The sequence below is a fragment of the Sorex araneus genome, chromosome 6 (assembly GCF_027595985.1).
Source record: "Sorex araneus isolate mSorAra2 chromosome 6, mSorAra2.pri, whole genome shotgun sequence".
Lineage (NCBI taxonomy): Eukaryota > Metazoa > Chordata > Mammalia > Eulipotyphla > Soricidae > Sorex > Sorex araneus.
Genome location: NC_073307.1, coordinates 157,403,481 through 157,420,759, shown reverse-complemented (window position 1 = coordinate 157,420,759; position 17,279 = coordinate 157,403,481). Strand labels below are relative to the sequence as shown.

Genomic DNA, 17,279 nt, shown 5'->3' with positions numbered 1-17,279 from the left:
TAATTTTATTGAATCACCATGTGGATAGTTACAATATTTTCAGGCTTATGTCTCAGTTGTACAATATTGAACACCCGTCCCTTCACCAGTGCCCATATTCCACCACCAAAAACACCAGTATATCTCCCCCTCTCCTCCCCACCCCAGCCTGTGTAGGTGATAAATTTCACTGCATTTTTTTACCTTGATTACATTCCATATTTCAACACAAAAACTCACTATTGTTGTTTGAGTTTCCCCCCTCAAAAAGAAGCCTTGTTGACAAGGAAGCATTTGATAATTAGTTTTCCATTGCTGAGAATAAAGAGATATGAAATCGCGCAGCGTGATAGTGGCCACGTGATTTAGGATTCTGTATTTTAGTATTTTAGTAATGAAGTCCAGGGAGATTTATGTTAGAAATTGCATCATTTCCCTTCCTGGGGCAGCATGGGGCTATGGCTTAGTTCACAGTCTAGAGACATTGCTGAAAGCAGTTGCTGGTACCAAAAGTAGTCTAGCTGGTCTCCAGATCGTGGTCCTCCAGCATCAGAGCGGCCGCACAAATGTGTGGCCACCTGGGTCACATCTTGTTGGAGCTCACCCCAGTATCGCCCTCGCCCGAGACTGCCCACATGTCCTGCTGTTTCAAGTTCATACCTCTTTTCTTTTTTTTCCCATCCCACCAAGTTCGTACCTCCTTATGATCCTTGAATATGGCCTATAAACCTGAATTTATTTTATTATTTGTCTAATGCCAAACTGTGAGAAAAAGAACAATAAACATTTATCTACTTGGAATCAATATCACTTTTATGACTTGTAATACCATTGATCCTCGATGCTCAAGCAGGAGCCAGTAACGTCTCCATTTGTCCCTGTTTCATGCTCTTGTAGCTCAGTTATATCTGCTCGCTCTGGGAACAAGAAGCTACTCAAACCAGGGTTTTTGACGAAGAGGTCTGACAATCTCGTTGGTGGTAGGCCACGAAGTCTTTAGACGTCCCGTGGAATTTAGTGAGTAATGGCTATAGTCCTGCACTCCTCTCTGAATCGCATTGTGTGTCCTGCCCATCTGATTTTCGATGCCTTGGCAAACGAGACAGAGTCCCTGATTTTTGACCGACAATGGGGGTTGAAACTCAGGATTCCTTCTCTCACTTGAGTGAAATATGATACTCCTATCATAGCTCTTTCCAATCCTCCTTGGAATACCCGAGTAGCATTCTCATCCTGTTTCCATAGGGACCACATCTCTGAGGCATATGTTAGTGCAGAAAGAATGGTGGAGTCGAAAAGATGTGCCCAAAGCCATACATTCTTTGTCCTCTTCACCACTTCTTCGATGCTCTCTAAAGCATTACAAACTGCTCTCTTCCTCCTGTGCAATTCTGGAGCCAAGTCATTCCTCATGTTGAGTTCTTGACCCAGGTACACATAGCTGCTGCTTTCGGAGATATTCGTTCCATTGGGAGTAAATGGAACATAAGGGAATAGTTTGTTTTTCATAAGCATCGTTTTGCTGAGATTCAGCTGCAGTCCAACCTTTCCTTTCACACTCGCAGAATAAGTCGGCCAGCATTTGTCCCACTTGGCTAATGTTTGGTGTTATGAGAACAAGGCCATCAGTGAAGGGGAGCTGCTTTAGTTGCCAACTATATATCTTCACTCCCATTCCTTCCCATTCAAGTCTTCACATGGCGTTCTTGAGGTTGCATTGAAGAGTTTCAGGGAAATGGTGTCACCCTCCTGAACCCCACTCTTTATATCAATGATCACTTTCTTCTAGAATGGTGAGATCCTGGTGGTGCATCCATAATACAGCTCACAGAGGATCTTGATGTACTGAGTTTGAACACCCTGTTTGGCTAGGGCTTTGGTGACTGCTTCAGTCTCAACAGAATCAAAGGCCTTCTTTAAATCTATGAACATTAGACAGAGCGGCATCTTGAACTGTTGTGAAACTTTGATGTGTTTGGTTACCACTGGATATGGTTGATTGTGCTGAATCCTTTTCGGAACCTGGCTTGCTCACCTGGTTGTCCTTTGTCTAGTGTTCTGCCTATTCTATTCAGGATACCTCGAGTGAAGAACTTGTAGACGATGGATAACAGGCAGTTTGGGTGGTAGTTGCTGATTCATGGATGTCTCCCTTCTTGTACAATGGAACAGAATCAATATAGAAAATTATAAATATTTCTACATATAATGTAATGCCAACAGCTTTACATTTCTCAAATGAGATTAAGTGAGGAGAAAACAAAGATTTATTTCCATGTTCTAGACAAATCATGTTTTTCTTTAATGTTCAAATTCTTACTAATCTCAAAAAGAAAAACAATGCAAAATCTAATTTTATTTTAAATTTATTTTTTATTTTATTTTTATTTTTATTTTTTTTGCTTTTTGGGTCACACCGGGCGATGCACAGGGGTTACTCCTGGCTTTACACTCAGGAGTCACCCTTGGCGGCGCTCAGGAGACCATATGGGATGCTGGGAATCGAACCTGGGTTGGCCGCGTGCAAGGCAAACGCCCTACCCGCTGTGCTATCACTCCAGCCTCTTATTTTAAATTTAAATATTTTTCCGTAAACAATGAGTGAAATATTTAAATATATTTGCTAAAATCTAGCAAATTAAAGAGAACTTGGTATAGAAAATAATATTGAAATTTTTCACAGTTTTTCACAAACATTTTTTCTCTGAAATAAATGTCCTTTGGGTTTCCATAAGCTTTACATTCATTTTTAGATGTTACTACTTGAAGTCCATTTTTGAAAAGTTTAAAAATATATTACTTATTGTGTTATATAAAAATATTAAAATAGCTAAAACTAAAATATACTTTGTTTACTATACTGAAAAATGCATTAGTTAAATAGTGTTTAATATTCCAAAGTGAATTAATATTATGATCTATGAGTGCCCGCACGCCAAAACAATTTTAATATTATGATGAATTTATAAATTTGCTTTACTAAACATATACTTACCATGACCTCTGTATATTATAGCCTTTTAAATTAACTATGCTTCCAGGCAGTAAACCAAGAAATAAATTACGATTTTTATTTGAAATTATTGAATGTCAAATAACTACTGTTTTAATCTAAAAATACAATGAACAATATAAATTCATATTTACCTTTCTTGTAGATATGATGCTATGTATCTCATTATTTGAGTTTAAATACTTTGTTTATTGTAGTCACTTGTATTATTAAAGTCACCTTGATTGCAGCATATTCCTTTTAAACAAGAAGGTATTTTGAAAAATGTTGTCACTTCCTCAGGGATTTCTAATGTAATGTGTCCTTTTGAAATTCTCTGAGTTGTTGTTTCTTGCCTTGGCAAGATAGCTATTGCTCTACCTGCAAGTAGTTCTGTTCATCCTCTCCATGGACTTCAACGCATGGGATTTAAAAGCATTTGAAAAGGAATGTTGAAGAATAGCATAAAGAATCATCGAATTTGCACACTTTCATTACCTAGTTTCCATTAGATTTTCCACATGAAATCTCTGTTCCTAAAATCTGAATCAGTCAATGTACTTCAATCAGACTCCCTTCTAAGCAGATTTTCCAATTTTGAATCAGAGCCAGCATGGCAGAGCCTGGCAAGCTCCCGTGGTGTATTCAATATGCAAAAAACAGTAATAATGATGTATCTGATCCCCTTAACCCTGAAATAGCCTCCAATGCAGCACCATTGGGAAGGACAAGGAAAGAGAGGCTGCTAAAATCTCAGGGCTAGGATGAATAGAGACATTACTGGTGCCCGCTCAAGCAAATCCATGAACAATGAGATGACAGTGATACAGTGACAGTGAATGAAAAGGTAGCTAAGAGGTCAGTTCAGCCTTTGGGTAAAGATGGCATTGAAAGTCAGATATCTGGGGCCTGGTAAGAGATTATAGCATGTAAGTATAAACATTACACATGGTCAACTCCGTTTAATCTCCAGTATCCCATATGGTACCTCTAGCCACACAGGACAGGTCCCTAAGCATGATCAGGAGTAATTTCTTAGTTATATCAAATATGATCACAATACCAGGAAAAAAAATCATGTATCTGAACTCGAGATTATTCTCTTTATGAGATATCATTGAAGCTTTATGGAATAGGAAAAAAAAAGAACTAAGAACCGCTGCTCTCTCTCTCTCTCTCTCTCTCAAGCAACAGTAACAAACATCAGGATCGCTGTCCTAACAACCAAATTATCATTAGGACAGAATCTAATGGGAAACATTTTTATATAATACTTATAGTAATTAAAACTAAAGATGAAATGAATAGATGCAGAATTACTCCCCTAAATTAAATGCATATTGAAATCATAGGATCCCATCATGCTACTTGATAGTGTGTGTACAAGGTAATAAAGAAAAGTGTAACCATCTCGATAAAACAGGAGAAAAACATCTTCTATGCATTCATAGAAGGAAAACTTTAAAATTCCAAAACTGTCAAAAAATAAAACCAACTACTTCGATACTATGCACATATTTTATTGCCTTAGTGTAAAGGAAACGGGGCCAAGTAATGCACAGAGGTTATTTCTGGCTCTACAGTCAGCAATCACTACTTGATAACACTCAGGGGACCATATATGCTACTGTGTTCAAATTTGGTTTGCCTCAGGCAGAACAACATCCCTACACACTGTACTATCGATCCCCCCAAAACCTTAAATAGATTTATGCAAATTATTGTTTTAAGAAGCTGAAACTGGGGGCATGCAGCTGTTTGTGATTTTTGTGGATAGATGACAATCTTTCGATAATACCAATTGAGCAGTTTCATTTCTTCAAAGACCTTCTAAAGGGTTAAAGGCGTGAGTGCAGAGATGTGAACTCATGTAATCCTGAAGGTAACTTCTAGAATTTTCTTATAATTGCAAAGATATTTTATGTTTAAGAATGCATCCATATTCTTTCCTCTCCAACCTGTCTTTCTGCATGGAAAATGGCGGCGGCAGCAACGTCCACGTGGTGGGAACCATCTTCTAAGACTCCTAACCCAGAGTTATATGATTTTTACACTTTGGGGCTCCTAGGAATCATGGGAAGCAGGTGTAACCGGCACGCCTCTGGGCCCAGATAAGTCCGGAGCTGCTGAGAGTGAAACGGACCCTCTGCGCTTAAAGACTTTGATTCAAGAGACCTTCTAACACATTTAGTCATCCAGAGCAGCTTCTTACAGCAATGCACTGGGACTGTGAGATGAGATATGCCAGCTCTGGCACGTTTCCCTGGACTTTATACCGAAATCCAAAACCATGTGTCTCGACTTAACGTCGCTTATTTGTCAGCAATGTGAAAAGGTTTCTTTTTAGCATGTCTGACTTTGGGGGGAAACTGCAAATAATAACAGTGAGTTTTTTGTTGAAATATTGAAGGTAATCAAATTAGCGCGCAATTCTCTAGACTGTAAACTAAGCAACAGCCCCATGCTAGCCGGTAATAGGAAATATCCTTCATCCCTGGTTGATTCCCATTTTTGGGGAGAAATGCGGCATGGCGTCCACCATACTATGAGGCGCGGGAAGGGGGATGAGGAAAAATAAAAGGAAAAGGAAAAAGAAAAGAAAAAAGAGTTATGTACTTAGAGCAGCAATGGAAAACCAATTATCAAGTGCATCCTTGTTAGTAAGGCTGTCTTTCTTCCGGGGAAACTCCAACAACAATAGTAAGTTTTGTGTTGAAATATGGAATGTAATCAAGGTAAAGAGAAAATGAAGTGAAATTCATCAGTTATGCAGTTGAGGGGGTGCTGTGGTGGGGGCGGGAGGTATACTGGGGTTTTTGTTGGTGGAATATGGGCACTGGTAAAATGATGGGTGTTTCAATATTGTATAACTAAGACATAAGCCTGAGAACTTTCTAACTTTCCACATGGTGATTCAATAAAAAATTAATAATAATGATGAAAAAGAATACATCCAAATTGGGATTAGGGTTTGGAGATCTCTTAAGAAAATAACGTAAACAATCAAAGACTATCAATTTGGAGACACAAATCTTAATTACCACATGAAAACTATACCGATTCAACTGCTGAAAAAAGGCAGAAATTTTGTATTCTATCATTTGCTTTAGCAAAAGTCCGTTAGGAAAAATATTACTATGAAACACAAGATTTACTAATTTTTCTAGTGGATGTTACCAATATAGGAGAATAATAGATGAAATGATTATGCTCCCAATATGCATCTTATTATCCTATATTTTTATTGTCATGGGATCCATACATACATAACTTATGGCATGTGGTGCTCAAAATAGAACCCAGAAATTGGTAAATACATAGCATGTACTCTTTCACTTCAGCCATGACATTGACCCCCACACAAATGAATTGAATCTCTATAATTGCCATAGTTGCATGGCTATGGGATGCAATACAAATTTACCCATCAATAATTGTAATCACCTTCTCAACAGACATTGTTTAATAAGACTGACAGTCTCTGCTATAGAAAACACTAGAATAATCTTTAGTAAATGATTGAATTTGTTATCTACATTAATACCCAGTATGCCATAACAGATTGTCTTATTTTTCAGTTTTTAAGAAATATGAGAACCGTGGGCTGGAGCTATAGCACAGCAGTAGGGCATTCGCCTTGATTGCTACCATCCTGTGTTCGATTCATTTGCCCCTCTCCGAGAGCCCAAAAAGCTACTGAGAGTATCTCGCCTGCACTGCAGAGCCTGGCAAGCTACCCGTGGTGCATTCAAAATGCCTAAAAACAGTAACAAACAAGTTTCACGATGGACACTTTACTGGTGCCCGCTCGAGCAAATCAGTGAGAACCCGCTCAAGCAAATCAATGAGATGACAGTGACAGTGATGAGAACCATATTATTAATATATAGATCAATCAAGATTATTTGGGAGAGATGGAGCATTAAAAACTGGTTCCAAAATGTGGACTATAATGAGCAGAGTCAATAATCGAATTAAAGTATTTGAGTGTAGACCAGAGAGACAGCACAGGGGAGCAGCTATCTCCCAATACAATTCCTGGTATTGCAATTGTTCCCCAAGCAGGGTGTGACCCACAATCCCACCTTGTAAACCACAAGGTAAAATCATTGTCTTTCCTAAGAGGCAGTGTTTGTTGCCTTATTGCATGAGAATCAGAATTAATAGCTACTACTGCCCCCATGATATTACTTTCTCAGAAATAATTTTCTCAGCGCTGCAATCACCTCCTTGTTCCGGAGGCTGTATATCAGAGGATTAAACATTGGCGTCACGGTGGTATAGAGAAGAGACAGCAGTTTATCAGTACCTGGAGACTGCATAGACTTTGGCTGTAGGTAGGTGATAGTAGCGGATCCAAAGAATAAAAGAACAACTATCAAATGGGAAGAACATGTGGAGAAAGCTTTGGCCCTGCCTGTGGCTGTTGGCAGCCTCAGAATGGTGCTAATGATTTTGCTGTAGGAGGCAAGGATCAGCATGAAAGGGGTGACCACAAAGAGCAGAGTTCCTATATAGAGAGTCACCTCCTGGAGAGACGTGTTTCCACAGGCCAGCTTGAGAACAGGGAGGATGTCACAGAAGTAATGCTTAATTTCCTTTGACTTGCAGAAGTGCAGAGAGAAAATCTGACATGTTTGCCACACCTGAAATGGGATTACTACGGTCCAGGAGCCAAGGGCTAACAGGACACATACTTTGTGGTTCATGACAAGAGGGTAGTGCAAAGGGTTACAAATGGCCACGTAGCGGTCATAGGACATCACAGCCAGGAGCAAACACTCCGTGTCTCCCAGTGACGCGAAAAAATATACTTGAATGGCACACTCCACTCTCGAAATGCCTCGACTCTTTGTCAACAGGTCCTTCAGCATCCTGGGGAGAGTGACTGTCACATAGAAGATTTCTAATGAAGAAAAATTGCCCAGGAAAAAATACATAGGTTTCCGTAGTGCAGGGTCAAACTTGGTTATGATTATTATGAGGCCATTTCCAAGTAAGACAATCATGTAATTGATGATGAAAAGGCCAAATAATAATACTTGGAGGTTTGGAAGATCAGAAAATCCCTGGAAGACAAATTCTGTCACCGTGGAAGTGTTGCCCTCTGCCTTCATCTCTTCATAGTTCAAATCTAGGAAAGAGTTAATCAGAAAACAAGTCAAATTCACTTTCCAGGATTTTAACTACTTAGAATAGCACACAATATTTACTATTCTTTTATACAACACTTAAGATTCATATAAATTTTTAAAGTATTATGCTTACATTTTCATTAATATTAAAAGCAACAAGAAAATCCTGTCAAGAATTTTACATATTTGTTGTCCTATTTGTTGAATATGAAGTGTTTACACAAAAGTTTGTGGTTTATCAAACGTTTAAATATTTTAATATCAAGTTTTGTTCATTTATACATTTTACTTATTTCGGTAAATTCTTAGTTCAAAGTCAAATTTAATTCTTCTACTTATATAGAATTTAAATGTTTACAGACCTGCAGTCAGTTTTTAAATAAAAACTATCATGAAGTGCTTTTGAAAATTGGTTTCTCTTTGAAGTTCTGCTTATTTTAACCATTTAATTATAAATTAGTGAAAATTAAAGATCATATATGAATTAATTTCAAACTGTCTTTCAATGTAATATCTCTGGATGTCCAATGTTGTATCAGTGGTCATAATGTTGTACTTGATTGGTTGTGGGTGGAAAGTATCTCTGTAACAACCTTCTCATCAACAGCCCTGGCGAGTAAGAGGCAGGTTCATCCATTTATTTACTTTCACAAAAGCAATTCTACACATGTGGGCTCTTTTCTAAAACTTATTCATACTCAGCCAATGAGTGAGACACAGTCATGACACAGTCATGACTGGTTTCTAGTGGTTTCTATGTAAATGCACATATTCACTTATTGCTTTTATACTGTAGACATCTACTTTTATGCACCCAGTGTTTTCTTCCCACAGGTGTTCTGCCCTTGAGCAGAGATATGTGACTGCTTATGTTTAATTAAATTGAATGTGAGCCATATTAATTGTTTCTCTGTAATAGTAAATAATATTTAGAATCATTTTTACTTCAAATTAATCTTTTTGTAAAATCTTTCCTTTCTCTATTTCTCAATAAAAATTACCACCCCTCTTTCTTTTCCAAATATATATACATGTACACACACACACACACACACACACACACACATATATATATATATATATAAAGTACCCCAAATTTTTTTCTCCTATACTTTTTCTCTTGTCCTATTGCTGCTGTACTTTTAGGAATTTAACATTTTTTAATTTTCTTTCAGAACGATCATATACCTATTTTCAGTACAGGCTACATAACTTATATATTGATCATTAATGGAAAACCAACAGCACTTGGTGCAAAGACGAAAAACGGTAACTATAGTCTAAGTATGTTCACTGTGGACAAAATTTGGCTTCCAGCAATAAAATTCTCAACATAAGCAGGACAGGAACAGCAACCCAGCAAAACTTTGGCATACTGAGAATCTTGTGACCAATAAATTAAGTTTATATAGTACTTTATAACTATCTATAGTATTCCAGTGTGCATATTAAACTCTTAAAATCTAAACAGTTAAAATAATTTTTAAAATACTTCTCTGATTTTACAGTTTTCAAAAAAGTGTTTGATGATTCTGAATGATAAAATGCAAACCAGTATCTAAGATTGTCAGTTAGTGGCAAATACTTGATTTTAAAAGACATCTTAAAGTGTGTCATATCAAATACTGTATTATATAGACAACAAGTACTGCTGTTTTGCTACACCGTCAACATATTTTATGCTGCTGAATAATTCAATATATAAAAGAACATTTGGTCATAGTTAACTTCTATTTTTCTATGCATTAGTACACCTGTGTAAACTTCTATGCTTTGTAATCCCACATTTAATCAGCTAACCATTATTCTCAGAAACTGGCTTTTTTTTTGTACTGGTCTTCCTTTGTGTGTAAACTCATTTCTCATTCTCTTATGTCTTTCCTACAACATTTCTTACACTATATGGATATTCATGGGAAAAGCAAACAAATTAAAGAACATAATATAGCCCCCTCCCAAAAATAGCAATGATAGTACAATATATGTATGAACATGTATCTAACATTTAATATATATCTGTTGCAATCCTTCTTTACACCTTGACCATTTTTATTAAATGGAGAGCAAGTATATAAATATTCAGTTGACTATTCAATAGTAAATGTAAAGGCAATCTCAAATAAGATCTCACTAGCACAAATTTGCGTCCAAACATGCCTTTGCTTTTAATCAGCAATCACAATTTAAAAAAATTGATAAACTTCTTCAACTCGTAAATTAGCTGCTGGTTTCTTTACACGTTGGAAACTTTTGGAAGTTCTCTTTCCTAAAGTATGTTTCAAATATAAGAATAAAACAAAATTCATTCCTTTACAATTTTTAGCAAATGGCTGTGTTTTCCTGATGGTAAAATATGTTTGTTAAATAAACTTTATCTGGACAGGAAGAATTCATGCTTACCTGATAGGACTGGGGACAAGTATAATTTTCCTTCATTAATTGAGTAAAAACCAAAAAAATGAGAGAATGAAATGTATTTTCTCCTAAAAGAGGATATTTATTAGAAGCAGAAACTAAAAACCTTTTAAATAAAGTCCTACTGACATTAAACATTTCAAACCTTGTTTTTAAAGTAGAAATTGGACTTTACCTTGGGAATCCTCTCTTTTCCCCAGGCAACTCCTTAGTTAACGGTTTACCTGAGCCAGACTGATTATCACTCAGGGATTTGGTATAATTACGAGCATCCCTGATCATAATCTTACTAAAATTGCCAGCTATATTTTTGGTTAATCATTAAAAAATAGAAGCAATTAAAAACAAGAAATACCATATCAGCTATGATGAAAACTTTTAAAAAGACACAAGTATTCAACATTAAAATTAAAGAGACATACTTTCCCATGATTTATAATAGCACCTATATCTGAGAGTGGGCTGGAGTACAGTAGAGCGGGTAGGCTGTTTGCCTTGCAGAAAGACGACCCGGGTTCCATTCCTCTGCCCCTTTCAGAGAGCCTGGCAAGCTACCAAGAGTATCTCGCCTGCAATGGCAGAGGCTGGCAAGCTACCCATTGTGTATTTGATATGCCAAAAACAGTAACAAGTCTCACAATGGAGACATTACTGGTGCCCGCTTGAGAAAATCGATGAGCAACGGGATGTCAGTGATACAGTGATACAGTGATATCTGAGAGCCTTACTTCATCTTCTCATTGAGTTATCAATCTTTATAAATTAACATATTTAATTTAGATGCTCCCTCAATCCAGGAAGTGGGCTGGCAATAGAAATAAAGAGGAAGACTCCCTCAATCTGTTCTATTTTCACAAAGTAAAAACAATTGGAAAATTTCCAAGCATAACTCTTAATAACAAATATAGTCACAAGATGATATGTTTCAAGAAAAAGTGCAAACAACTATTTCCAGAAGTATTACTTTATATCTGCTTGTTTCTCAACTTTTATCAGGAATATCTCCTCAATTGTGAAAGCTTAAAATTCTAAATAGCCATCATCAAGTTACAAGTAAATACTCTACCACCTCATGCTTTTTGTGACTGCTCTGAGATTATTGATTATAATCTAATAGAAAATGCATTCTTCTGTTATTGTCACTGTCATTCCATTGTTCATTTATTTGCTCAAGTGGGCACCAGTAATGTCCATTGTGAGACTAGTTACTGTTTTTGGCATATCCAATATGCCATGGGTAGCTTGCCAGGCTCTGCCATGTGGGCGAGATACTATTGGTAGCTTGCAGGGCTGTCTGAGAGGGGTTGAGGAATCGAACCTGGGTTGGCTGCATGCAAGGCAAGTGCCCTACCACTTTTTTATCATTCCAGCCCAACTTCTGTTATTAACAAAAAAAAACCCAACAACATAGATATGGGGTTGGAGAAATAGTGCAGCCTGTACGACTTGTCTTGCATGGCTCTGATCCAGCTTAGATTTCTGGCATCCCCCTTGGACCCCAAATACCAATAGGAATGATTTCTGAATGCATATTATGGAGTAACCCATGAACATTGCCTTCTGTGGCCTCCAAACATGAAACAAACATCACTGTATCACTGTATCACTGTCATCCCATTGTTCATAGATTTACTCGAGCAGGCGCCAATAACACCTCCATATGTCCCAGTTCTGATATATATATATATATTTGCAATTCTTAATTTATTAATTAGTTTATTTATTTTATTGAATCACCATGTGGAAAGTTACAAAGTTTTCAGGCTTAAATATCAGTTATACAATGTTCGAACACCCATCCCTTTACCAGTGCACATATTCCACCACCAAAAATCACAGTGTACGTCTCCCTTATTCTAGCCCAGCCTGTGTAGCTGTTAAATTTCATTTTAGTATCTCTTTCATTTGCTTACATTTTATATTTCAACAAAAAACTCACTATTAGTTTTTGAAGTTCCCTTCGCACCCCCTAGAGTTAGCTCTGCTGAACAGGAAGCATTTGATAATTTGTTTTCCATTGCTGAGAATGAAGAGATATGAGGTTGCATGTCCGCAATAGCGGCCGCGCCGTTTTAAATTTCTGTATTTTAGTAACTAAGTCCAGAGAAATTTCTTTTTTTTATTTTATCACCATGTGGAAAATTACAAAGTTCTCAGGTTTATGTCTCAGTTATAAGTTCTAAGTCCACTTTTTTGCATGTAGCTGTCAAGTTTTGCCAGCACAATTTGTTAAACATGCTTTCCTTGTTCCAATTCACATGTCTTGCTCCCTTATGAAAGATTAGATGATCATATATTTGGGGGTGTGTTTCAGAATATTCAACCCTGTTCCATTGGTCTGCAGCTCTCTCTTTGTTACAGTACCATGGTGATTTAAATATTACCGCTTTGTAATAGAGTTTGAGTTTGGGCAAGGTGATGCTTCCCATCTTCTTTTTCCCAAGGACTGCATTACCTATCCGAGGGGGCTTATTTTTCCATATGAATTTCAGAAGTGTTTGCTCCATTTCTATGAATAATGTCAAGGGTATCCTTGTAGGGATCATATTGAATTTGTACAATGTTTTGGGGAGTACTGCAATTTTTACAATTTTAATTCTTCCAATCCATGAGTAGGGGATATATTTTCATTTCCTCGTGTCCTGTTTTATTTCCTGAAGTAGCGTTTGGTAGTTTTCTTTATACAAGTCCTTTACTTTCTTAGTTAAGCTGATTCTGAGGTACTTGATTTTTTGAGGCACAATTGTGAACGGGATTGCTTTTTATCATGTTACTTACTTGTCTTTCATTATTTTGCGTATAGGAAAGCAATGGACTTTTGGGTATCAATTTTAAAGCCTGCAACTTTACTATACGAGTCTATTGTTTCTAGGAGTTTCTTGGTAGAGGTTTTAGGGTTCTCTAGGTATAGTATCATATCATCTGCGAATAGTGAGAGCTTGATTTCTTCCTTTCCTACCTGAATGCCCTTAATATCTTTTTCTTGCCTAATCGCTATTGCAAGTACTTCCAGTACTATATTGAATAGAAGTGGAGAGAGTGGGCATCCTTGTCTCAACCCTGTTCTCAGAGGGAAGGCTCTTAGTTTTTCCCCATTGAGGACAATGCTTGCCATAGGCTTGTGATAAATGGCTTTGACTATATTGAGGAAGGTCCCTTCTATACCCATTTTGGCAAGTGTTTTCATTATAAACTGATGCTGGATCTTGTCAAATGCTTTCTCTGCATCTATTGATATGATTATATGATTTCTATCTTTTCTTTTTTTGATATGATGGATTATGTTGATTGATTTCCGGATGTTAAACCATCCTTGCATCCCCGGGATGAATCCCACTTGGTCATGGTGTATGATCTTTTTGATGAGTTGTTGAATTCTATTTGCTAATATTTTGTTGAGAATCTTCGCATCTGTGTTCATCAGGGATATTGGCCTGTAGTTTCTTTTTTTGTGGTATCTTTGTTTGCTTTTGGTATTAGGGAGATATGAGCCTCATAGAAACTGTTAGGGAGGGTTTCTGTTTCTTCAATTTCCTGGAAGAGCTTGAGAAGGACTGGCAAAAGGTCCTCTTTAAATGTTTGGAAGAACTCACTAGTGAATCCGTCTGGACCTGGGCTTTTGTTTTTGGGAAGACTTTTGATTACCATTTCAATTTCCTTGATGTTAATTGGACTATTCAGGTACTCCAGGTCTTCTTGGTTCAGCCTTGGGAGATTATAGGAGTCGAGGAATTTATCCATTTCTTCTAGGTTCTCTTGTTTTGTTGCATAGAGATTTTCAAAGTAGTCTCTGATGATCTTTTGAATTTCATTGGTTTCTGTTGTGATGTCCCCCTTTTCATTTCTGATTCGGCTTATAAGGGTTCTCTCTCTCTCTTTCTTTGTGAGTCTTGCTAGTAGTTTATCAATCTTGTTTATTTCTCGAAGAACCAGCTCTTGGTTTCATTGATCTTCTGGATTGTCTTTTGGGTTTCCATGTCGTTAATTTCTGCTCTAAGTTTTATTATCTGTTTCTTTCTTCCTGGTTTGGGCTCCTTTTGCTGGTCCTTTTCTAAGGTCTTGAGCTGTGAAGTCAAGTTATTTATGTGGGCCCTTTCTTCCTTCCTGAGATATGCTTGCAGAGCTATAAATTTTCCCCTTACACGCCTTTAGCTGTGTCCCACAGGTTCTGGTAGCTTGTGTCTTCATTCTCATTTGTTTCTAGGTACCTTTTGATTTCTTCCTTGATTTCCTTCCTGACCCACTCATTGTTCAATTCGAGCTATTTAATTTCCAGGTGTTTGATTTGGTTTTCTTCATCTGTCCACGATTAAGTTTTATCTTCAGTGCATCATGGTCTGAAAAGATAGCTGGTACAATGTCTATCTTGTTAATTCTGTTGAGGTATGCTGTGTGGACCAGCACATAGTCTATTCTGGAAAATGTACCATGTGCACTGGAAAAGAATGTGTATTCCTTTTATTGGGGATATAAAGCCCTGTATAGATCTCTTAGCCCTCTCTCTTCTATTTCTTCCTTCAGAGCCAGTATTTCCTTGGTGGGTTTTAATATTCTTGATCTGTCCAGAGGAGATAGTGCGGTGTAAAGTCTCCAATTACTATTGTGTTGCTCATAATGTCCTTCTTAAGGTCTCTTAGCAGCTGTTGTAAGTATTTAGCTAGTCCCTCATTGGGTGCGTAGTCATTTAAGAGTGTGATTTCTTCCTGATGTACACATCCCGTGACTAATAAAAAGTGGCCTTCACTATCCCTTCTAATCTTTTTCAACCTGAAGTCTATGTTGTCTGATACTAGTAAAGCCACTCCAGCTTTCTTGAGGGAGTTGTTTGCTTGCAGGATTGTTTTCCATCCTTTGACTTTGAGTCTGTGTTTTTTCTGGGTATTCAGATGTGTTTCTTGCAGGAAGCAGAATGTTGGGTTGAGTCTTTGAATCCATTTTGCCAGTCTGCGTCTCTTAATTGGTGAATTCAGACCATTGACATTAAGGGAGATTATTGTTATGGGATTTTGTGCCATCTTTGTGTAAGGGTTTGTTGTGCTCGTAGGGGTTGTTTTTGTCTTACAATAGCCCCTTTAGTGCTTTTTTATGTTTGGTTTTGAGTCTATGAAGTTCCTGAGTTGTTGTTTATCCCCAAAGTAGTGTATGATTCCTTCTAGTTTGAATGAGAGTTTAGCCGGATAAAGTATTCTTGGTGAAGCGTTGATTTCATTGAGTTTTTTCACTATATCCCACCATTGCCTTCGAGCTTGGAGGGTTTCCTCTGATAGATCTGCTGTGAGTCTAAGGGGTGCTCCTTTGTATGCAATTTCCTTCTTGGACCTTGCTGCTTGCAGTATTGTGTCTCTCTGAACGATGTCCATCATTGTAACTATGATATGTCTTGGGGTTTTTCTATTAGGATCTCTTTTAGCTGGCACTCTTCGGGCACCTTGAATCTGGATGCCCGCATTGTCCAGCTGTGGGAAGTTTTCCGCAATGATTTGTTTGACTGTGTCTTTTTCGTTGGGGTTGGTTCCCTGTGGTTCTGGTAGTCCAATGATTCTAATATTGTTCAACTTGAAATCATCCCCTAGGACTCTGATTCTGGCTAGAGCTATTTTGAGGTCTCTAGCCATGGTTTGTTGTTGCCTGTAGGCCTCTTGCAGCTCATCTTCAAGCATACTGATTCTGTCTTCGGCTGCAGTCATCCTATTGTTGAGGGCAGCCAGAGAGTTTTTGATTTCATGTACCGAATCCTTCATTTCATTTTGAAGGTTTTTTTTATTTCTGCTCTCATTTCTTCCCGTATTTTGTCGGCTGTCTGTTGTATTGTTTCTTCCAGGTCTTCCTTGAAGTTGTCCATGTTTGCATTGAGTTCATTGAACATGTTGAGGATTTCAACTCTGAATTCTTTCTCAGAGAGGTCAAGTTTGTAGGAGGCGCCCATTGAGGTTTCCGGACTGCTTTGATCGTCCTCTGGTTGCAATGGGGATTTTCGCTGTTTCTTCATGTTGTTGTGGTGGTATGAAAGAGGGCCCTTGAAGATGAGTATCCCTGTTTCCTTTTGTTGTGAAAAGGGATTGTGGATCGGCTCAGTTAATAGTGGTTGCCTTTTTACTTGCTGGTTGTAGAAACTGATCTACTGAGATGTTTCCTTCAATCCTTATGTGAAGTCTTGTGTTTTATTTTCCTACTGCTTGCAAATAGCTAGGATGTTAGTCTTGGATAGGATGTGGCTGGCTGGTAATGAGGCCACGCCCACTTTCCTTAGGCCACGCCTTGACGATTTGGCCACGCCCCTTTCCCACAACCCGACTGTGGATGGCGTGTTGGCCACTTGGCCGGCAGTCCAGAGGGTAGGGAAGCCGGGGTGCTCAGGGCCGTGGAGCAGGCTGGGTCCGGAAGGGCGGGTCGAGGGAGCATCACAGACCTTTGCCTGAAGATAGAACGTCGGCGGCGCTTGGGGTCGGCATGCCGGCCACTCGGCCGGCAGTCTGGAGGGGAGGGAAGCCCAGGGCGCTCCTGAAATACTCTTTCACTGATTGATTTCACTTAGCACATCGCTCTGCTTGCCAGTCGCTCAGTATTTTCATTTTATCTGAAAAATATTCATATAAATGTGAACCCCTATATTTAATAATATAATTTTATTACACAGTTACAATATCAGTCCATATTATAGTTTAGCCATCTATTTATATAATGTGATTCTATATACTATATCACTGTCACTTTCACTGTCATCCCGTTGTTCATCAATTTACTTGAGCAGGCGCCAG

At 38.0% G+C, this 17,279-nt stretch overlaps 1 protein-coding gene across 1 annotated transcript; it reads right to left on the bottom strand.

The window, feature by feature from the left end:
- Nucleotides 1-7,158: 7,158 nt before the first annotated feature.
- LOC129406053 (olfactory receptor 10AG1-like) lies at nucleotides 7,159-16,973 on the bottom strand. Its single transcript, XM_055143800.1, has 3 exons — nucleotides 16,931-16,973; nucleotides 10,507-10,589; nucleotides 7,159-8,157 (listed from the first exon to the last, which is right to left on the bottom strand). The coding sequence occupies exons 1-3, from the start codon at nucleotides 16,971-16,973 to the stop codon at nucleotides 7,159-7,161; spliced, it is 1,125 nt and encodes a 374-aa protein (XP_054999775.1).
- Nucleotides 16,974-17,279: the final 306 nt, after the last annotated feature.

Excerpts from the sequence above, each read along its gene's own strand:
- LOC129406053 (XM_055143800.1), bottom strand. The coding sequence starts at position 16,973 with ATGCCGACCCCAAGCGCCGCCGACGTTCTATCTTCAGGCAAAG. Across the intron at positions 10,590-16,930 it reads CGTTCTATCTTCAGGCAAAG|GAGAAAATACATTTCATTCT; the intron begins GTCTGTGATGCT and ends ATCCTCTTTTAG. Across the intron at positions 8,158-10,506 it reads CTTGTCCCCAGTCCTATCAG|TTAAAATCCTGGAAAGTGAA; the intron begins GTAAGCATGAAT and ends TATTCTAAGTAG.